This window comes from Drosophila sulfurigaster, chromosome 3, assembly GCF_023558435.1.
Source record: "Drosophila sulfurigaster albostrigata strain 15112-1811.04 chromosome 3, ASM2355843v2, whole genome shotgun sequence".
In the NCBI taxonomy this organism is placed as follows: domain Eukaryota; kingdom Metazoa; phylum Arthropoda; class Insecta; order Diptera; family Drosophilidae; genus Drosophila; species Drosophila sulfurigaster.
Window position 1 is genome coordinate 52223818 of NC_084883.1, and position 16102 is coordinate 52239919.

Sequence of the window (16102 nt, forward strand, 5' to 3'; positions counted from 1 at the left end):
ATGTTGGGTTAACGTTGTTTTTTATTCAATTATTCAAATTAAATTTGACGTTTTTCATTTAAAATTAATGTAATCTTTTTCATGGGCAATTGCATTACATCTATTCATATACATCCTCCTTGTCGGCGACGTATTTAATGATGTCGGCAGGTTTGAGCAGCTTCTCTGCATCCGAATCGGGAATCTCAAAGCCAAATTCATCCTCCATGGCCATGATGACTTCAACGTGATCCAGGGAATCCAAGCCCAGATCATTGATAAAGTGCGAGTCTACGTTAAGCTGCAAAAATTTAAATGGGATTATAAGTCAACGATCTCAATTAGCTTTGCTACTGTGGTTCTGTTCAGTTCTTTTTTGGTAGGCAAAAATACAACTGGCAAAGGCAATCTGGGATCTTTACCTTGCTGGGATCGACTTTATCGTACAGCTTCAAGACGAGCAAGACGCGCTCGTTGATCAGCTTGAGCGACAATGGCGGTTTCGCCGAGTAACTGCGCACCGATTGCGTTTGCCAGCGACCTCTGCAGCTGTCCTGTTTCAAGGAGTTTGAAGGAGAGATGCCCCAAAAAAGAGAAAAGAACAAAACACACCAGGTTAATTGATTCTTGTTTGTGGATCACTTTACCTTGTCGGCAGTCACTTTGTCGTAGGCAGACACTACTTTCAGCACACGATGCTCAATTTCCTCAATAGTATTTCTAGCCGAATAATGGCGCAGTGTGAACTTATTCTGCAAGTAGGGGTCAAAGAGTTAACATTGATTGATGAACTGGTTCAACAATCTTTCAGCCGATTGCCGGCGGCGGCTGCAGGTGTTGTCAAAACAAAACATCAGTAATTATGATGCAATCTGCTTTTTGGCGAAAATGTCAGGTCCACACTTCGACACATATGTTATCGTATGTTGGATGATTACCGCAAATAATTATCTACTATCTACAGCTGATGTTAAAAACACAGAATTGAAAGGTTTTGCACAATGAGGTTAGGGTGCAATAAATATGCAATTGCACCATCTTGCTCGGCGCTTTTGTGCTCCCCTTGAAATGTAACATTGATCGCTTACTTGGGTCAGCATAGTGCTGATGGCCGGCACAGCAATCCGATGCATCATCCTCGATTGTGATTGAAGAGCAACAGCGCTGGCGAGGCGAGCTGTGCTCAGAGCAGCCGCGAATCGGCCGCAGCTACGAGCGACTTGTGTGAACGACATCTTGGATAACCTGGAATGCGAGTGTAATCAGTGAAAATCCAATTGGCACGCACGTTTCACGCAATATTTACACTGAATTTGTAAGCGCAGGGCCCCAAGATTATGTAAAAGTTTCTGGAGTAGCAGAACAGAGATGTTGTTCGGTGTGACCAAGTGTACTACAACTGGAATATACTTTTTTTAATTCAAAAAGTGTGCCCAAAGTAATTGTCGCTTTTAATAAATTGCTAAACATAATTCCGTGGGGATACACTGTTTTGTGGGGTGACCAGCTGGCACAAATCAAAAGTGCTGCTATCGATTGGTGCTATTTATCGAGAGAGCGGGAAATTCGAAACTTAAGCAATTCAAATCGATTTCGAAAATTCGCTGAAGGTTCCTGTAGTAGTCATTTATTAAAAAAATGCCTCATAGCCAAGTCATATATATAATAAGCTCTCATATTTATTTACGATTCATATAAACAGTTGCATACGTATACGTTTAATAGGGAAACATAATAGGTACATAAATGTATAAAATCAAAATTACACGCCTCGTTGCATTAACAAAATACAAAAATACATTATATAAATTACAAGCATATAGTAACAAAACAATTGTCGTTTGATTTAAAGCCATTAATTAGTTATTTGTGTTAAATTCCTTATTGACCAGCAATCTGTAAGGGAGATTATAATGAAAATTATTAATAGATAGATACTACGTTTTTGATTGTTATATTTAACTTACAACAACGAGATGGCCACTCTTATCACGCACAATTCCGGGCTCCGCGCCCGTAGTCAGCTCTATGACTCCGCCCTTGCCCTTGACCACATTGTGTTCCAGCCTGAAAAACAATAATCAATTAATAAACTCTTTACCATCCACCATGAAAATTCTTCTTACGAGGCTCTGTCCACGATGGAGACAATGTTGGCAGTGCCAACAGTATCGATGATGTAGGTGCAGAACTCGATGACGTGTGGAATGATTAGAATCAAATCGCCCTTGTCCTTTTTCAGATCGAGCGGTATCCGAATCACCATGAGGTCATCATTGTGGTTCGTCAGCGTAAAGTCAATCTTCTCGAGCGGCAGGCGATGCTTCTGCTTGTAGCTCTTGCCATCTAGCACATAGACAGCCTTGTTGCTCAGCAGAATGAAGCGTTCGCGTTCCTTGTAGCCGTGACGATCGAATTTCGTGCAGGACGATTGATACTTGAGTTGTTCGCTGCCAAAAGTGCTGGCAACAAAGTCATTGACACGCTGAATGTGATCCTTGGGCACACGATCATCCTGGAACCAGGCGGGCACGCTGCTCTCATAGTTGTTCTTCTTGCCCTTGAATACCTTCTCGGCGAGCACCTTAAGCTCAAACTGTCGCTTGCGCTGCGGCGTCAGCTTGAGGCGATAAATACGCGCCAAGTGCAAACGATGCAGGCGATGCAGATAGCTTGAGGCCTCCTGACAATGACCCGGAGCCGAGGGCCAGCTCTTGTCGAGCACCTTCGTGGGCAGCTCCTTGGCCAGACGCAACAGCCACATGCGCTTGGCATTCGCAATGAAGTCCTCGTTGAAACCATTTGGCGCATCGTTGCGTGTAATAAAGCCCTTAATGAAAGCACGAATCTTGTCCGCAGCCTCGCGTCGCTGCTTGGCCGCCTGCTGAGCCAGTCGACGGCGGCAATAGCTCTGCAGGACGATGACCTGAGCGCGCAGCTTCAGATACTTGCGACGCTGCAACAGACCCTTCCAATGTGCCTGTATGATGGAGGCAATGTCGTGCTTCTTCGCCTGATACGCATCCTCGGTGTCGAAAAGTGTGCGTGGCCAGCGTATAAAGAGCTTCGTTTCGCCCAGCCTATACTGTTCGTTATCGTAGCCCAGATCCTTGACCAGCAGCTGGACAGCAGCCTTCGCACCGCCAGCGCCCTTGTAGTTGGGCCACGTGTTCTTGCTGAGGGACTTGTAGCGATTGAGGAACAACTCATAGCTACGTCTGTAGGCGAAACCGGCGCGACGCACGCGCAGATTCTCCATCAGACCCAAATACTTGACCTGATGCAGGACCAGCTGATCATCAAAGATGCCCGGCGATTGCAGATCGTTTGGTTTGATGCAGCGAATGTAGCTGGGTTCCTTGCACATCAGAATGTCCATCAGATTGTTCAGCGATGTCTTGAACTGTGAAATCGCCGTCTCGGGACGTTTCTTGCTACGCAGTTCCTGCTCGGGGAAACAGCTGCGTACAATTGTGTTGCCCGCCTTGCTCAACGTCTCCTTCAGGTCACGGAACAACAGATCGTTGTTCTTGTCGAGGAAACCATTGACGCTGTAGGTCACCTCGCCGGCATAGTGCACGAGACGGAACTCATCGCGTCCCATGATCTTTTGCACATGAATTGGCGCCTTCTCATGGCACACATAATGATGATGCTCGGCCAGCTTCTGGGTGAGTTTTTCCAAGAAAGTGCGATCGGTGGGCTCGCCAGGACGCAAGCATTCCTCGTCCAAAATGGAAATGATACCCTTGTGCTTCTCCTCGATCAGATTGCAGATCACCTTGTTATCGAAATACTCCACGGGAATCCATTCGATGCCCTCACGTCTGTATTCATCCTGCTCGGACTTAAGCGTCAGCTCAATGAACAACTGCTGCAGTTTCTCGTTGCAGAAATTGATGCAGAACTGCTCAAAGTTGTTGCGCTTAAAGATCTCAAAGCCATAGATGTCCAGAATGCCCATGACATTGTTGCGTGCGCCTCGCGTCTCCTTCGCCTGCAGTGAAACGTTCAAACGTTGCACCAGCCACGAGAACATGCGATCATAAACAGCCTTGGCCAAGGCATCGCGCGCATAGATGGCGAGCTCTTGGTTGAGTGGCGAGGTAACCACATCACCACGTGCATCGATGGTGCGATGCGTCAAAGCGGCGCCCAATTCGCTGGCGTTGGCACCCAACAAACGGGAGACGGTGACCACAAGATCACGATTGTTCACCTGGGCATTGCCTTCGACCTCGTTGAAGCCAATGTTGCCCAGATGCAAGATGCTGGCCACAATTCCAAAGATCTCACGCTGCTCCTCGGCACTGAAGTCGATGACACTCAATGCCTGCTGCACCTGCTTGAAGTTGTCCGCATCATTGATGCTGGCCACGCTGCCCTTCAGCTGAGGATTGAACATTTGCAAGTTAATAAATGGAAGAAGTTTATTCAAGTGCGTAACTTACGCCATCGCTGAGGTAACTGTAGCTGTCCAAGGCGCTCTCCAGGCGCAGTTCCTGCAACAGATTGGCATCTGCGCCAGCCAACAGCTGATAGAAGATGTGGAAGTTGCGCTCGCCAGCGGTTTGTGCCACCACACGAGACTTCTCCAGCAGATAGTTGAGGATGTTGCCGCCAATGGGGGCGCCTTTGTAATCGAACTGAATGTCCATGTACTTGCCAAAGCGCGAGGAGTTGTCGTTGCGATTCGTCTTGGCATTGCCAAAGGCCTCCAGCACCGGATTGCTCTTCAGCAGCTTATCCTTGACGCCCTCAACGGTCGTCTGATGGCCGGAGCAGGCGGCAATGTATTGCAGCACCTTCTTGGAGGCTTCCGTTTTGCCTGAGCCGCTCTCGCCCGAGATGAGCACACACTGACCGCGATTCTCCTCGATCAGCGAACGAAACGCATTGTCGGTGACCGCAAAGCTGGTGAAGATTAGAGGCATATGCTTAGAGCTGTGATTGGAGTAGTTTTCGAAGAGAACTTACACATGTGGCGGCATCTCGTAGAAGTGCTTGTTGCGGTATTCCTTGATGTGCGCATCCGAGTAGATGGGCAGCTGCTTGTACGGATTCACCGAGATGAGCACCTGGCCAATGTAGGTCTACAAACGGGGAAGAAGTGAGTGAGTGAAATAGTGAGGGAGAATTGCAGTTTACTTACATAGATGAGGTTCTCCTGGAAACGCTTCTTCAGGTTGTCAATGAACGCATCCTCGCTCTGGTAGTTTTCAAGCAGCACAAAGTCCTGCACTCCAGCGCGATCGCGTTCGTGCAAACCCGTCTCCATTTTGCTGAAGAAGAGAAAATATAGAATACGATGTTAAATTAAAGATTAGAACAAAGACACTTAATATTAAAAGGTCGAGTAAGGATTAAAGAATGTGATTTGCTAAATCTGTTGAAACTTTTGCAATTTTCCTCCTCTAATTTAACATAACTCTTAAAGTATTATGAATAATTGGTTCCAAGAAATTTTTCCCCACAGGTTTAAACTTCTGGAATAAGTAATTCATTTGCCGTTTTGGATGCATTCAAGCAGAAGTTTAGTTTAAAGTCTCAAGATGATGTATTCGGCATTCGGCAAACTTTTTCGTAAATTAGTCAGAAAATACCTTACGAAATGTTCCCTTCTTCATTGAAGACTCGCTTTTCTCTATAGTTAACCTTTAAGAGTTCTTCTTAGTCAGGAACGCTTCCGACTCTCAATTCCCTAAAGTCTTTTCTCTATCAAACATTTGTGTCTTAGTCTCCAGAAATGGTTACTTATATGATTAAAATTCTTCAAAATTCGTCTAAATGCTCTTGGTTCCTCCTTAGTAGGGAATCTTTAACAATTCTTCCCTCTGAGGAACGTTGACTTATCTAAAACTTTTCGTTGAAATTAAAACACTTCGGAGTATACAAGAATCGAACCTTATTTTGTTCATTTGATAACTGATTTATTTTCCTGAAACTTTCAATTCTCAGTTACCCGTTACTACTAATTTCCATGTTAATCCACTAGAGATCTCTCAACGTGTTTTACCCCGCTTATCTTGTAGAGACATCGCTACTTAGGAACAGCCCTCGCACTTGAGCAAATTTCTGGCTAATCAGGCTAGGAAAAGGTTGAGTTGCAGGTTGTGTGTCGCTGGGTTGCCAATACAATCAGAAGAGTTTTCGTATTAGTTTGATAAGATTTGGTTAAGGCTTTTTGGGCCCTCCACTAAAAACTGACAGCCAAGAATTTATTGCACTCACATGAGTTAAGGCAATTGAAATTGGAAATGGAGCTAAAAGAGATTCTTTTGGGCGCACGTTCGAGTTACGAGTATTGGGAGAAAATACTTTTGGGCAGACTTTGATACTGCAAAAACACATTCGGGCATTATTAATAGATCTGTGGGCTGGGCCAGCTGCAATATAGAGACGACTGTGTCGAGGCTTTGAGGCTTATCAATGTCATATATTTCATATCTGAAGGAAAGACCAGAGTTATTGGGTCTACGGTTTATTAGACTCGTTCGTCTCTCTCTCTCTCTTTCTATTGCCAAATGCGTTGATTACGCAATGTGTATATTAATTATTTTGCCATTCCAATGGATTAACTAGATGGGTGGTTAGAGGGGAGTACTCATTTCTCTAGTCTGGGTGTGGCTAGGAAATGCAAACGGAAATTGCTGAAACAATTCCCCTGCTATCAATGGAGAGAGAGAGCGTGATGTAAGCACTTAAAAACTGCAAAGTTGACACCAAAGACGTTGCTTAATCACTTCACCGAAGACACCACCAAGTTGAACAAGGCCAATTATCTAGGTCTAGATAAGTGAGCAGTCAAGAGTCTAAGTTGGAATCGTCACCCGGCAAAGACAAAACAAATATTGTATATACCTGGCCATGATGTGAAGTGTTTTTGTTTATTATTTATCCTTTTAAGTTGTTGTCACTCTCTCTCTTGTCTCTCTTGTCCTCTCTTGACACTTGACACTTTGTTCGGTTCTTCAACAACAATTGCTACACATCATCCGCACGTCAACGATTGCGTTGGCAAACTAACGCGATCCCGGCGATGGCAATAGTGTTTTAACCATCAATACTACAAAATTGCCATCAGTTGTTTAGTTGTTTAGGACCGTTATCAAAGAACGCTTTAGCTGCACACACAGAGAGCATTCCCGATGGCCCAATCAGTCCCCTTTCCTCAGATTAGATAGTGTCTGCGTTCGCATTCACGCGAATAACGCCTGTACCGTAAAACACACACTCAAACACAGACCGGGAAAGTCTATAAATAATGCTGTTTCATCTATAGTAATACGTTTAGTATAGATTCGAGATTTGCTTCAAAGGATTGCAAGAATTTCCAATTGATCGAATCGAAGCATCGATCGATGCGTTGCAACAGCTTCGCGTCTACTGGAAACTCAACTCAATTCCAATCTCTATGATTCAGCTTCTGTATGCGCCCTTGAGGCAACTTGCTCTCTCTCCTCCTCCTCCTCCCCCCCTGTGTACCTTCTCCCCACACTCTCGGTCCATTTAGCGCAGTCTTATCAGGCTGCTAAGTAAGTCATTGAGTACATATTGTATTGTAGTACATTCAATTTGCTCAATGTTGCTTTTGTTTTACAGCTTAATTCGATGAGATATGAAATATAGGGAAAGAACGTGCATGAAACTTTTCAGTTGAGTGTGCTTGACTATGAGATACCCTAGATGGGAAAAACACAATCGATAAAGTAAGCAATATTGAATTAAATTATAATGTATTTAGAATTTCATAATTCGAATTCTAAGTTTTAAATCGTTAGCTTTTAGAGTTGCTAAGATTGAAACATTTGAACAGGCGGACGGACAGACAGCAGGATTTTAATTAAGACACTTTTTGATACAAATGAGTATTTTATATTTGTTTAAGTGAAGAATATGAAATATTGAAATGAATATGAATATCCAAATGTAACAATTTTGGATCTTAGATGTAAATCAAACCGATGTAATCCAATGAATTATAGACTTTAAACTTTAATGATCAATTGTCTGGTTATCTTCAAGCTTTTAAACCACTTTTACTGAAAGAAATGATTTACTTATTAAGCTTTGCAGTACTGCAGATGCTTCAAAATCAAAACAACACTAAAAGTATTATTAGTATTAAAATATACTAAATAATAATATCACATTTACCTAAAGAAATGATTTACTTATTAAACTTTGCAGTACTGAAGATGCTGAGTTAAACTCAAAATCATAATAAAAATTATAACAGTATAATTCTTAAAATAAACTAAATTAAAATACAGAAAAATACTAAAGCATGCCGAAGCCTATATTTGGTATATCGTTATACTATACCATAAAGTAAAAAATGACTAGATTGTCAACCAAAGCAACTAAGAAATAACTAAGAAATGATATGACATCAATGACAGCATGCATTTTTATAAATAGGTTGAGTCACAATATAATCATGTTTATTTGTGTTCATTCTCTAAATTTTAAATGGTGAAACTCTTTCAATTGTCGAGATAAACGCATTTAATGAGAGGTACTAACGGGTCTCAATTAAGAACTGAATTTTTAAGCTTTTAAATACCATAGTATTTAGTTTATACTATACTTTCATTAAAAACTCCCTTTAAGTAATTTTTAACAGGTATGTTTTGCTGTCACTGAAATGAAATTAAATGAAAGGGGAATTCAACACCTGTGCAAGCTAAAGGGGACAAACAAACTGCATGTTTAAGTAATTGCATAAACAACAAATTGACATGTTACAGTCAACACTCACATACTCCCATATTCCTATATATACTATTTATCAACATCAACATCCACGTCCCTGTCCATGGCCATGCTCAACAGTTTCCATCGATTTGTCACATTTCTGCAATGAAGCACGTTCTCACTGAATATAGCGCTAGTTAATTTTGGACATAATCAGTGTCAGTAGGTGAAATTCATTCATCAATTCTTTCTTTAGTGTACTATTAATTAGACTGCGAATTCTCTTTTTTACCACCAATTACAATTTGTAACTGTCGTGTCAGACATGAACAGGTTTTTATTAATCCTGTGGCGATTAATTTCAGTAGCATCAACAAAACCTGATTCCAACTTGCTTCATCACTCTTCAGCTCAATTTCTCGCGATCCTGATTAACTTTGTCGCAATTGACGTGCATGGAATTGGAATTACTTATCTTAAGTTTGTTGTCAGCCATATCTCGTTGATAGACTTGAAGATTAAGCGTGATAAAAATACATTCGCAGCAACCAGTTTCAATTGCATGTATTTCCTCTATTATTAAATGTGTAAATACTGTTTGACCATTTCTTTGATCTGCGGATTATGTTTTGTAGTTGTCATAAATCTACAGTTATTCCTGAGATTATTTAGAGCGGAAAGAGCAAAGCTGACAATGAATTGACTTTAATTACGATACAAAAATCTTTTAAAGAGATAAAATTTTCATCCGTTAAATTCGATATTCATTAGATAAACATAATTTAAACATAATTTTTTTCGAATATTCGTCTAAATACTGTAAATATCCAAAGGACACAATAAGGTAGCAGAATACTTGTTACTTCAGAAAACTTTGTAACACTGTCATAAAAAAAGAAAGCAAACTCTATTTTTGAAGTGTCTAATATTCAACCTAATATTGAATGAATATATTTTGTATACTTTACATATAGTCACTCTATAAAACTGTCCTTCAAAAAGCCTCTCCAGAGCGTTATGAATCAATATAGATTGCATTTAGAGATTGTAAAAATAGTTCAGCAATCGTTATCAATGTCTATTTACTCTCTCGTAATCACACCTCCACTTCACTTTGACTTTATCAATACAATTATAAGCGTAGCCTGAAGTTATGCTTTAGATTTTAGCGAAAGTTTTGTAAATGTCAATGACATCGGGTTTAAGAGAACACCTTCTGTGGGCATTGCACACGCATTATCGTTTAATTCGGATGTCGACAGCGAAAACTCTTATGATATGTTCCTTAAATGTTTATGCAAAACAGGTTTCATGTTGTCGGAGTCGTTGAGCTTTTTAAACTGTCCCATAACTCTTTTTATTGACCCCCACGTGAAGTAGTGGGAAAAACTCAGCCAGAAGGGGGTCAATTACATAAAAACCCGAAACCTGTTAAGAAATAGCCACAGAACTCAGAGTACTATAAAGATAACAAAACAAAAATCTAAAAATGAGAAAAGAAAAGGGTTCAAAATGACGCAATTTCTCAACAAGTCTTGATTGAGGGCTATTGAACTCGATCTGTGTCTCTCTTCGCTCTTCACTCTTCTCTCTCTCGCTGTCTGTCGGTATAACTGGTCAATCGATTGAGATCTTTTAGTGCATAAAGTTGGAAATTGACGGTGCGCGGCTGAGAATGTGGACAAAAGATCCAAGGCCCAACATTTATATGCAAATCAATCTTTGATCTTATTAACTATTAAAAACCAAAAAGAACGCTTAAGAACGTTCGAAACGGAATTAAAACAAGACAACGGAGAAAGCAGAAAGCAGATAACCCACAAAAGGCACACAAATGGATGCACAAATTTTGAGTGGGGGGCGGGAAAATGGGAAATATTCTAATGAGAAAAACATTCGGACGTTTGCATAGAAAATCGATAATCGAAATGCACTCGGCAGCTGTGATGAGTTGAGTATAAAAAGCACAACTTGCCACAGATGCAGCATATTCCTCTCGCAGTCATGGAACACAGAGCATACGCACTCTGGCTAGGTGAGTAGACCTTAAGGAGTTCCCAAAGTTCCCAAAGTCTCAACAACAATCTCTTCGGTTCTCTTTGACAGTTGTGCTCAGCTTGCTGATCAGCAGCGGTTCAGCCTTCCAGGAGAAGGCTTCGCTGGTGCAGGGACGCAGCGATGTCCAGGCCGTGCAACAACAGCAACAGCAACAGCAACAGCAACAACAGCAGCAACAACAACAGCCGACACAGGCACAACAGCAGCAGGCACAGCAGCTGCTGGTTGAGGAGGGGATTGACCTCGACACGGGGCATCGAAGATCATCTGCTGAAGACTATCGGTAAGGCTGGCTTCAAATACTTTGCGCCCACCACATCGACGACCACAGCGAAACCGGTAGTACAACATCAACACCATTACTATTATCCTTCAGAGGAGAACCAGCATTCGCATTCGCATCCGCGTCAGTATGTTCCACCTCCGCCGCCACCGTCGCGCTACCCCCTGGCCCAGTTATCCGCAACCGCCTCCACCACCGCCACCGCAACGTCCCTGGGTGCCACCCTATAACCCCTGGCCCTATGGTTGGGGCAACGGATATCCCGGCTATACCCGTTATCCCGGCTATCCCACCTACACCGGCTATCCCACTTATCCTGGCTACCCTGTCTATCCTGGCTACACGGGTTATCCTGGCTATCCCTACTATCCCTACTATCGCTCCTCGGCCACTGAGGAGACTGACGAAAGTGCCGCTGCCTCCGCTGCTGCTGTGATGCAGTCCGAGCTCAATCAACGCTCCATTCCCGGCAGCTATCAGGCACGTGTTCTCGCCTCCACCAGCAACCTTGTGGCTGGCAAGTCCAACGGCGATGTCTTGCCCCTCTATCAGCTGCTCAATGTGGCCAGGGTTTAAATCACTCTTCGTACATTTCATCAATCATTTGACTAATTCAACGATAAATAAATCAATATCATAAAACACATATCTTGTGGTTTCTTTTCGGGAATTGAATGGAATTTAAATCGATTGTTAAGGGAACTTTAATGTCTACAAAATACTAAATATCTATAAAATACTAAATATCTGCAAAATACTATATGCTATATATAAATCGAAAACCGAAAACCTTAAAAAAATACTACATGGAAAAGTCCGCTATGTCGAAAGTCAAAATCGAAATCAAAACCCTTTTCATTTTGATAATTAGCCCAGCTTATTAATCTTCATTAGTTTTATAATTGGTAATAATGCTGGTATATATGTATATAACTATATTTAATTCCATTAAAAACTCAATTTTAGAGAAGCTTGAGGCAATATTATGTGTTTTACGGTTGTCCAAAACTAATGAACAGTTTTTTTTTTATAATTAAGTTTTAAGGGACATTTTTCTTCACGAAAAGATAATGTAACAATGTGCAACTATTGTAATATTTTTCATATGAATTTGTATAAATTTATAATATGTGAATAACTACAAAACTAATTTAATTCGCAAACAGAAAAAGGTCGCGGTAAATGGCAAGAACTCTAGCAAAGAATCCCCAAAGGCAAACAACCATAAATAATTTCAGCAAAGTATCCCCAGTTGCTGAGTCAGCTTTGATAATATTGTGCAACTTAATGAATTAAATGCCTCGAGTACTTTGCGAAATTTATATTTAAAAAGGGCTTAGCATTCATTTCAATTCATTCATACATATAATAGACCAATCTAATCGGAATAATAAGAATCAAGTAAGTTGTCCTTATGTAGAAATTCGCATTAGAGCCCGTAGAGCAAACATTATTAAACATATATAAATTAGATTGTAAGAAAGGTTCAACATTTCTTCGACGTTTAATAAATTCAAACTGATCTTCAGCCAACTTAAAAGTTCGTCATCTGCTGAATCACAAAACAAATACAATAGCGATAAACAAAGCGAAACGAAAAGAATATGCGTTAAACAAATCTTCAAGCTTGTTTAGTCTTTAGAAATTCGAAAGTACACAAGCCTGACTGCATCTCGAAAGATCCTAAAGTCTGGATTTATCAACAGTAAATTAAATATACACATTTTGCGACATGCGCTCCGTTCTCCAAACTCAAGACTGACGCAAGAGCCGGCAAAACACTTGGATAATGAAAAATGTGTATGGTATATTATATAAAACAAATCGTTGGAGTTATTTACTCATTTTGCAACTGTGTGAACCGATCCTCGACTTGGGCATATGGCAAAAGATAATAATGCAAAGACGATGAGGTAAAGCCGGTATGCCCTCCGGTATTCCAATAATATATCAAGTCAATGGACGCGACGATCGTTGAATCGGTTTGCTCGTAATGATCGTCAACTTTTTGGGCTCTTGAATCAAAAAAAAAAAAAAAAACAACCGCATGCCTTCATTTGATTACGATGCCAAACGAGTATAGAAAAAAAAGAGCAAACAATATATCTGGGAATAATCTCGGGCCGCTGACTCAGACATTGTCCAGCGATCGTCTGACGCATAGCAAGTTTTTGGATCAACGGAGAGGCAAAGAGAAGATGAAGAAAAAAAAACAAGAAACAACTACATTGAACAAATGATTTTCAAATACAACTTGAGCCGTTTTAGTTGACAGATCAAATAAAATGAAATTTCAATTGCAAAAAAAAGAAGAAAAAAGCTGTTTAAGAAACTTTAAACAGTCTCGCGTTTACCTTAATTGAATGTGCCACAAAACCAGATGTTTGTTTTGTTCTTGGTGTTTTTATTGCGACAGTGTCAATTTTTTGAGACTCTCGTTTTTTGTGCTTCTGCGAAAATCCCTGAGTTGACACTTTGCTACACTTTGGAGTCTTAATCCCCAACAAGACACGTTCTCGCTTAACCAACTGCCGTTTCAACAATGGATCGACAATGGTTCCATTACCCAAAGAAATTGAAATGTTGCTTGCTACGTGGTAGCTCAACACCTTTCACAGCCTATCAAACTTCATGATAACTGGGGTTTTTTTATTGTCATCCATAACATGAGGTCCCATAAAAAAATAACTAGAGTAGCTTATGGCACATATGTAGTATTATTTTAAAGTCAACTACGTAATTAAAAATCATTTTTTATAGTTTTTAGTTAGGATTAGTTGATTTCGTCAAGCTTACTTTCAATTTCCATTAAGTAGAGGGTATTTCAATGGTCGTGATGACCTCGTTCACGATCGCGTTGATATCTAACAACGTTTGAGTCATTCAATGGACAGTCCCATACATTATCTTATCGAAAAGATATGTTGATATTTGATATTTGCTAAGTGTGAATGCTATAATGCAATTCTTCTTTAAAGAACACCCTGTATATATGAATATTCTATTGTATATCGGCAAATAGACACAAAGTTATCACTAATATTTTAGTTGAAAAATCCAGTCATCGATTGATAACGATTGCGATAAGTGCTTGCCTAATTTTTGTGTTGTTATAAAACACAACAAATCGGTGGAATCAAGCGCACTGATAAATGAAAGAAACAGAAGAATTGGAGAATGTTGTTGGTTGGTGCACCTGACCAACAACGCAACAACGATAATAACTAAACAATGTCTCATTATCGCAATTAAGCAAACTAAAATGCGTGCAATTTCGAGGGCTTAGTTCTTCTATTTATAACAAGACTTGAAATTTTCATTGTTCGGATTTCAATGCACAAGGCGTATTACATCATTTCCATTAGAAGCTTTGCCCACTGTCTTCTTTTATTTGAATAGCAAGTGTGTGAGTGTGAGTGTTAGTGTGAGTGCGAGTGTGAGGCAATGACATTGAAGTTAACGCTCCGCAGGCTACAAAATGATGTGTGCACAGTTGTGCTTCAATTTGGCAAGCACTAAAAGAAGGGTGCCAAATGGAGTGGGGGAAGGGAGGAATGGGGAGCAAGGTTGTTTGACGATCGGTTGCAGCTAAGCGGCTTAGCGTCTTGTCGCAATTGAAAATGGGTCAAATCAATAGAGCAATACACTATTGAAATTGAAATTGAAAATAAATCTGATATTCGAATTCGATATTCGATACAAATGCAATATGGCGGTCATTGTTATATGACTGCAAATGCAAACTTACACCAATACACACATACACAGCCAAGTTGACCCAGCTTTGTTTGTGTTTGTTCCTGCTATAAAACTGCGAAAACAATCAAAGTGGGAGAGGGAGAGGAGATGCGCGCTAGTGAAAATAACCAAATTTATATGTATGTACGTGTGTGTGTGTAGTCAAAAGGAAGTGTGCAGGAAGCGAAAGAGCTGCTTAAAAGCAAAACGTTACGTTTGCTGAGCTCGAGGTTAAGGTGAGCGAGCAGCAGAAACGGCGGCGTCAGCTGTGTGGCATGCCACAGGCAGCGCGTAGCAGTAAATGCCGCTTTATTAGACAGACGCACATCAACATAAACCAGATTTGCTGTCGTTGTCGTTGTCTTTGGTGGTGTCCAAGTTCAAATTGTGTGCAAAGGAAAGAAAGTCTCGCACACACAGCAGAAGAGCGAGCGAAGAGACGGATCGCGACCTGGGCAAACCGGCAGAACAGCTTTTTTGCCTTAAGCAACCAACATCGCAACATATTGCTTTATATTTTATACATTTTTTTTTTTCGTTTTTTAGGTAGGTAGGTGTCTTCTTCGCCGCATGCAACACAGGATGCCACACAATTTATATCTATCATACAGCAGCCGCTATTCATATGCAAAAATAAAAGCTGCTCTTGATTAGTCTCTCGTCTTCCCGTCCACACATTTCTTTTGCTGTCTTGTGTGTCGTATCCGTAATGGTCAATTAACGATGACAGTCATCGATGGTGGCGATGTCGCTTCGCACGATTAGAAGTTGGGGACCTCATTAAAAACACATGTATTTCGAAGTCTGCACGTTCGATGGAATGGAAAGCAAGTACATACAACCTAACACATAGATAGTATAATAATTTCACTCACTGTCTGCAGTAGTTGTTTAGTGGTTGTTTGAATTTCTTTTCGATATTTTTTTTTTTTTTGATCGTCTACCGTTAGCTTGACCCGCCGCTGTCAGCAGAAGCGGCGGCAACAAAAGTTACAAAACGTTCAAATCGAATAAGAAACACACACACACACACGCGCGTGCACAGCACTTGTTGCTTTTTGCGGTCGCGACACTTGTAACGTGCTTGTTGTTGTTGCTCGTATTTGGTTTTGGCTTTTGGCACGCGCTCAGCATTCAAAATTGAGGAAACAAACCGAAAAAGTTCTTGAGCGGGCCACACAATTTAAATGTGCCAATGGTAGTAATAAATATGTTTGTTATTCAAGCACAGCCCCGGCGAGCAGCAGTAAGCAAGCGCACCTTGCAAAAGTTAAAACCTAACTGAAACGCCGCAGTCCAATTGCCGCCACATTTTGCACGACCAACAACAACAATCAGCGGTTGAAT

At 40.9% G+C, this 16102-nt stretch overlaps 3 protein-coding genes across 7 annotated transcripts; 1 reads left to right on the plus strand and 2 right to left on the minus strand.

The window, feature by feature from the left end:
- Positions 1 to 3: 3 nt before the first annotated feature.
- Positions 4 to 1433, minus strand: LOC133840691 (acyl carrier protein, mitochondrial). Of its 3 annotated transcripts, XM_062272653.1 has the most exons (5): positions 1286 to 1433; positions 1068 to 1224; positions 642 to 731; positions 402 to 533; positions 4 to 280 (listed from the first exon to the last, which is right to left on the minus strand). In XM_062272653.1, the coding sequence occupies exons 2-5, from the start codon at positions 1212 to 1214 to the stop codon at positions 101 to 103; spliced, it is 549 nt and encodes a 182-aa protein (XP_062128637.1). In that variant the 5' UTR covers positions 1215 to 1224; positions 1286 to 1433; the 3' UTR covers positions 4 to 100. The 3 variants fall into 3 exon arrangements, with proteins under 3 accessions (XP_062128637.1, XP_062128635.1, XP_062128636.1); XM_062272651.1 differs by lacking the exon at positions 642 to 731; XM_062272652.1 differs by lacking the exon at positions 402 to 533 and having other exon boundaries at positions 627 to 731.
- Positions 1434 to 1638: 205 nt separating this feature from the next.
- LOC133840680 (unconventional myosin IC) lies at positions 1639 to 16039 on the minus strand. 3 transcript variants are annotated; one of them, XM_062272639.1, is made up of 7 exons: positions 15631 to 16039; positions 5132 to 5261; positions 4957 to 5072; positions 4431 to 4893; positions 2106 to 4369; positions 1947 to 2046; positions 1639 to 1875 (listed from the first exon to the last, which is right to left on the minus strand). In XM_062272639.1, the coding sequence occupies exons 2-7, from the start codon at positions 5255 to 5257 to the stop codon at positions 1861 to 1863; spliced, it is 3084 nt and encodes a 1027-aa protein (XP_062128623.1). In that variant the 5' UTR covers positions 5258 to 5261; positions 15631 to 16039; the 3' UTR covers positions 1639 to 1860. The 3 variants fall into 3 exon arrangements, with proteins under 3 accessions (XP_062128623.1, XP_062128624.1, XP_062128622.1); XM_062272640.1 differs by lacking the exon at positions 15631 to 16039 and adding an exon at positions 13372 to 13525; XM_062272638.1 differs by lacking the exon at positions 15631 to 16039 and adding an exon at positions 6841 to 7325.
- LOC133845352 (uncharacterized) lies at positions 10327 to 11657 on the plus strand. The gene is given in 3 exon segments (XM_062279800.1): positions 10327 to 10711; positions 10783 to 11223; positions 11225 to 11657. Coding segments are annotated over 2 exon segments (738 nt in total). The 5' UTR covers positions 10327 to 10711; positions 10783 to 10854; the 3' UTR covers positions 11594 to 11657.
- Positions 16040 to 16102: the final 63 nt, after the last annotated feature.

Coding starts and splice junctions, on each gene's coding strand:
- LOC133840691 (XM_062272653.1), bottom strand. CDS start 1,214: ATGTCGTTCACACAAGTCGCTCGTAGCTGCGGCCGATTCGCGGCTGCT. Junction 732..1,067: donor TCAGCACTATGCTGACCCAA/GTAAGCGATCAA, acceptor CCCTACTTGCAG/AATAAGTTCACACTGCGCCA. Junction 534..641: donor TAGTGTCTGCCTACGACAAA/GTGACTGCCGAC, acceptor TCCTTGAAACAG/GACAGCTGCAGAGGTCGCTG.
- LOC133840680 (XM_062272638.1), bottom strand. Junction 5,073..5,131: donor TCCAGGAGAACCTCATCTAT/GTAAGTAAACTG, acceptor CCCCGTTTGTAG/ACCTACATTGGCCAGGTGCT. Junction 2,047..2,105: donor TCCATCGTGGACAGAGCCTC/GTAAGAAGAATT, acceptor ATTGTTTTTCAG/GCTGGAACACAATGTGGTCA.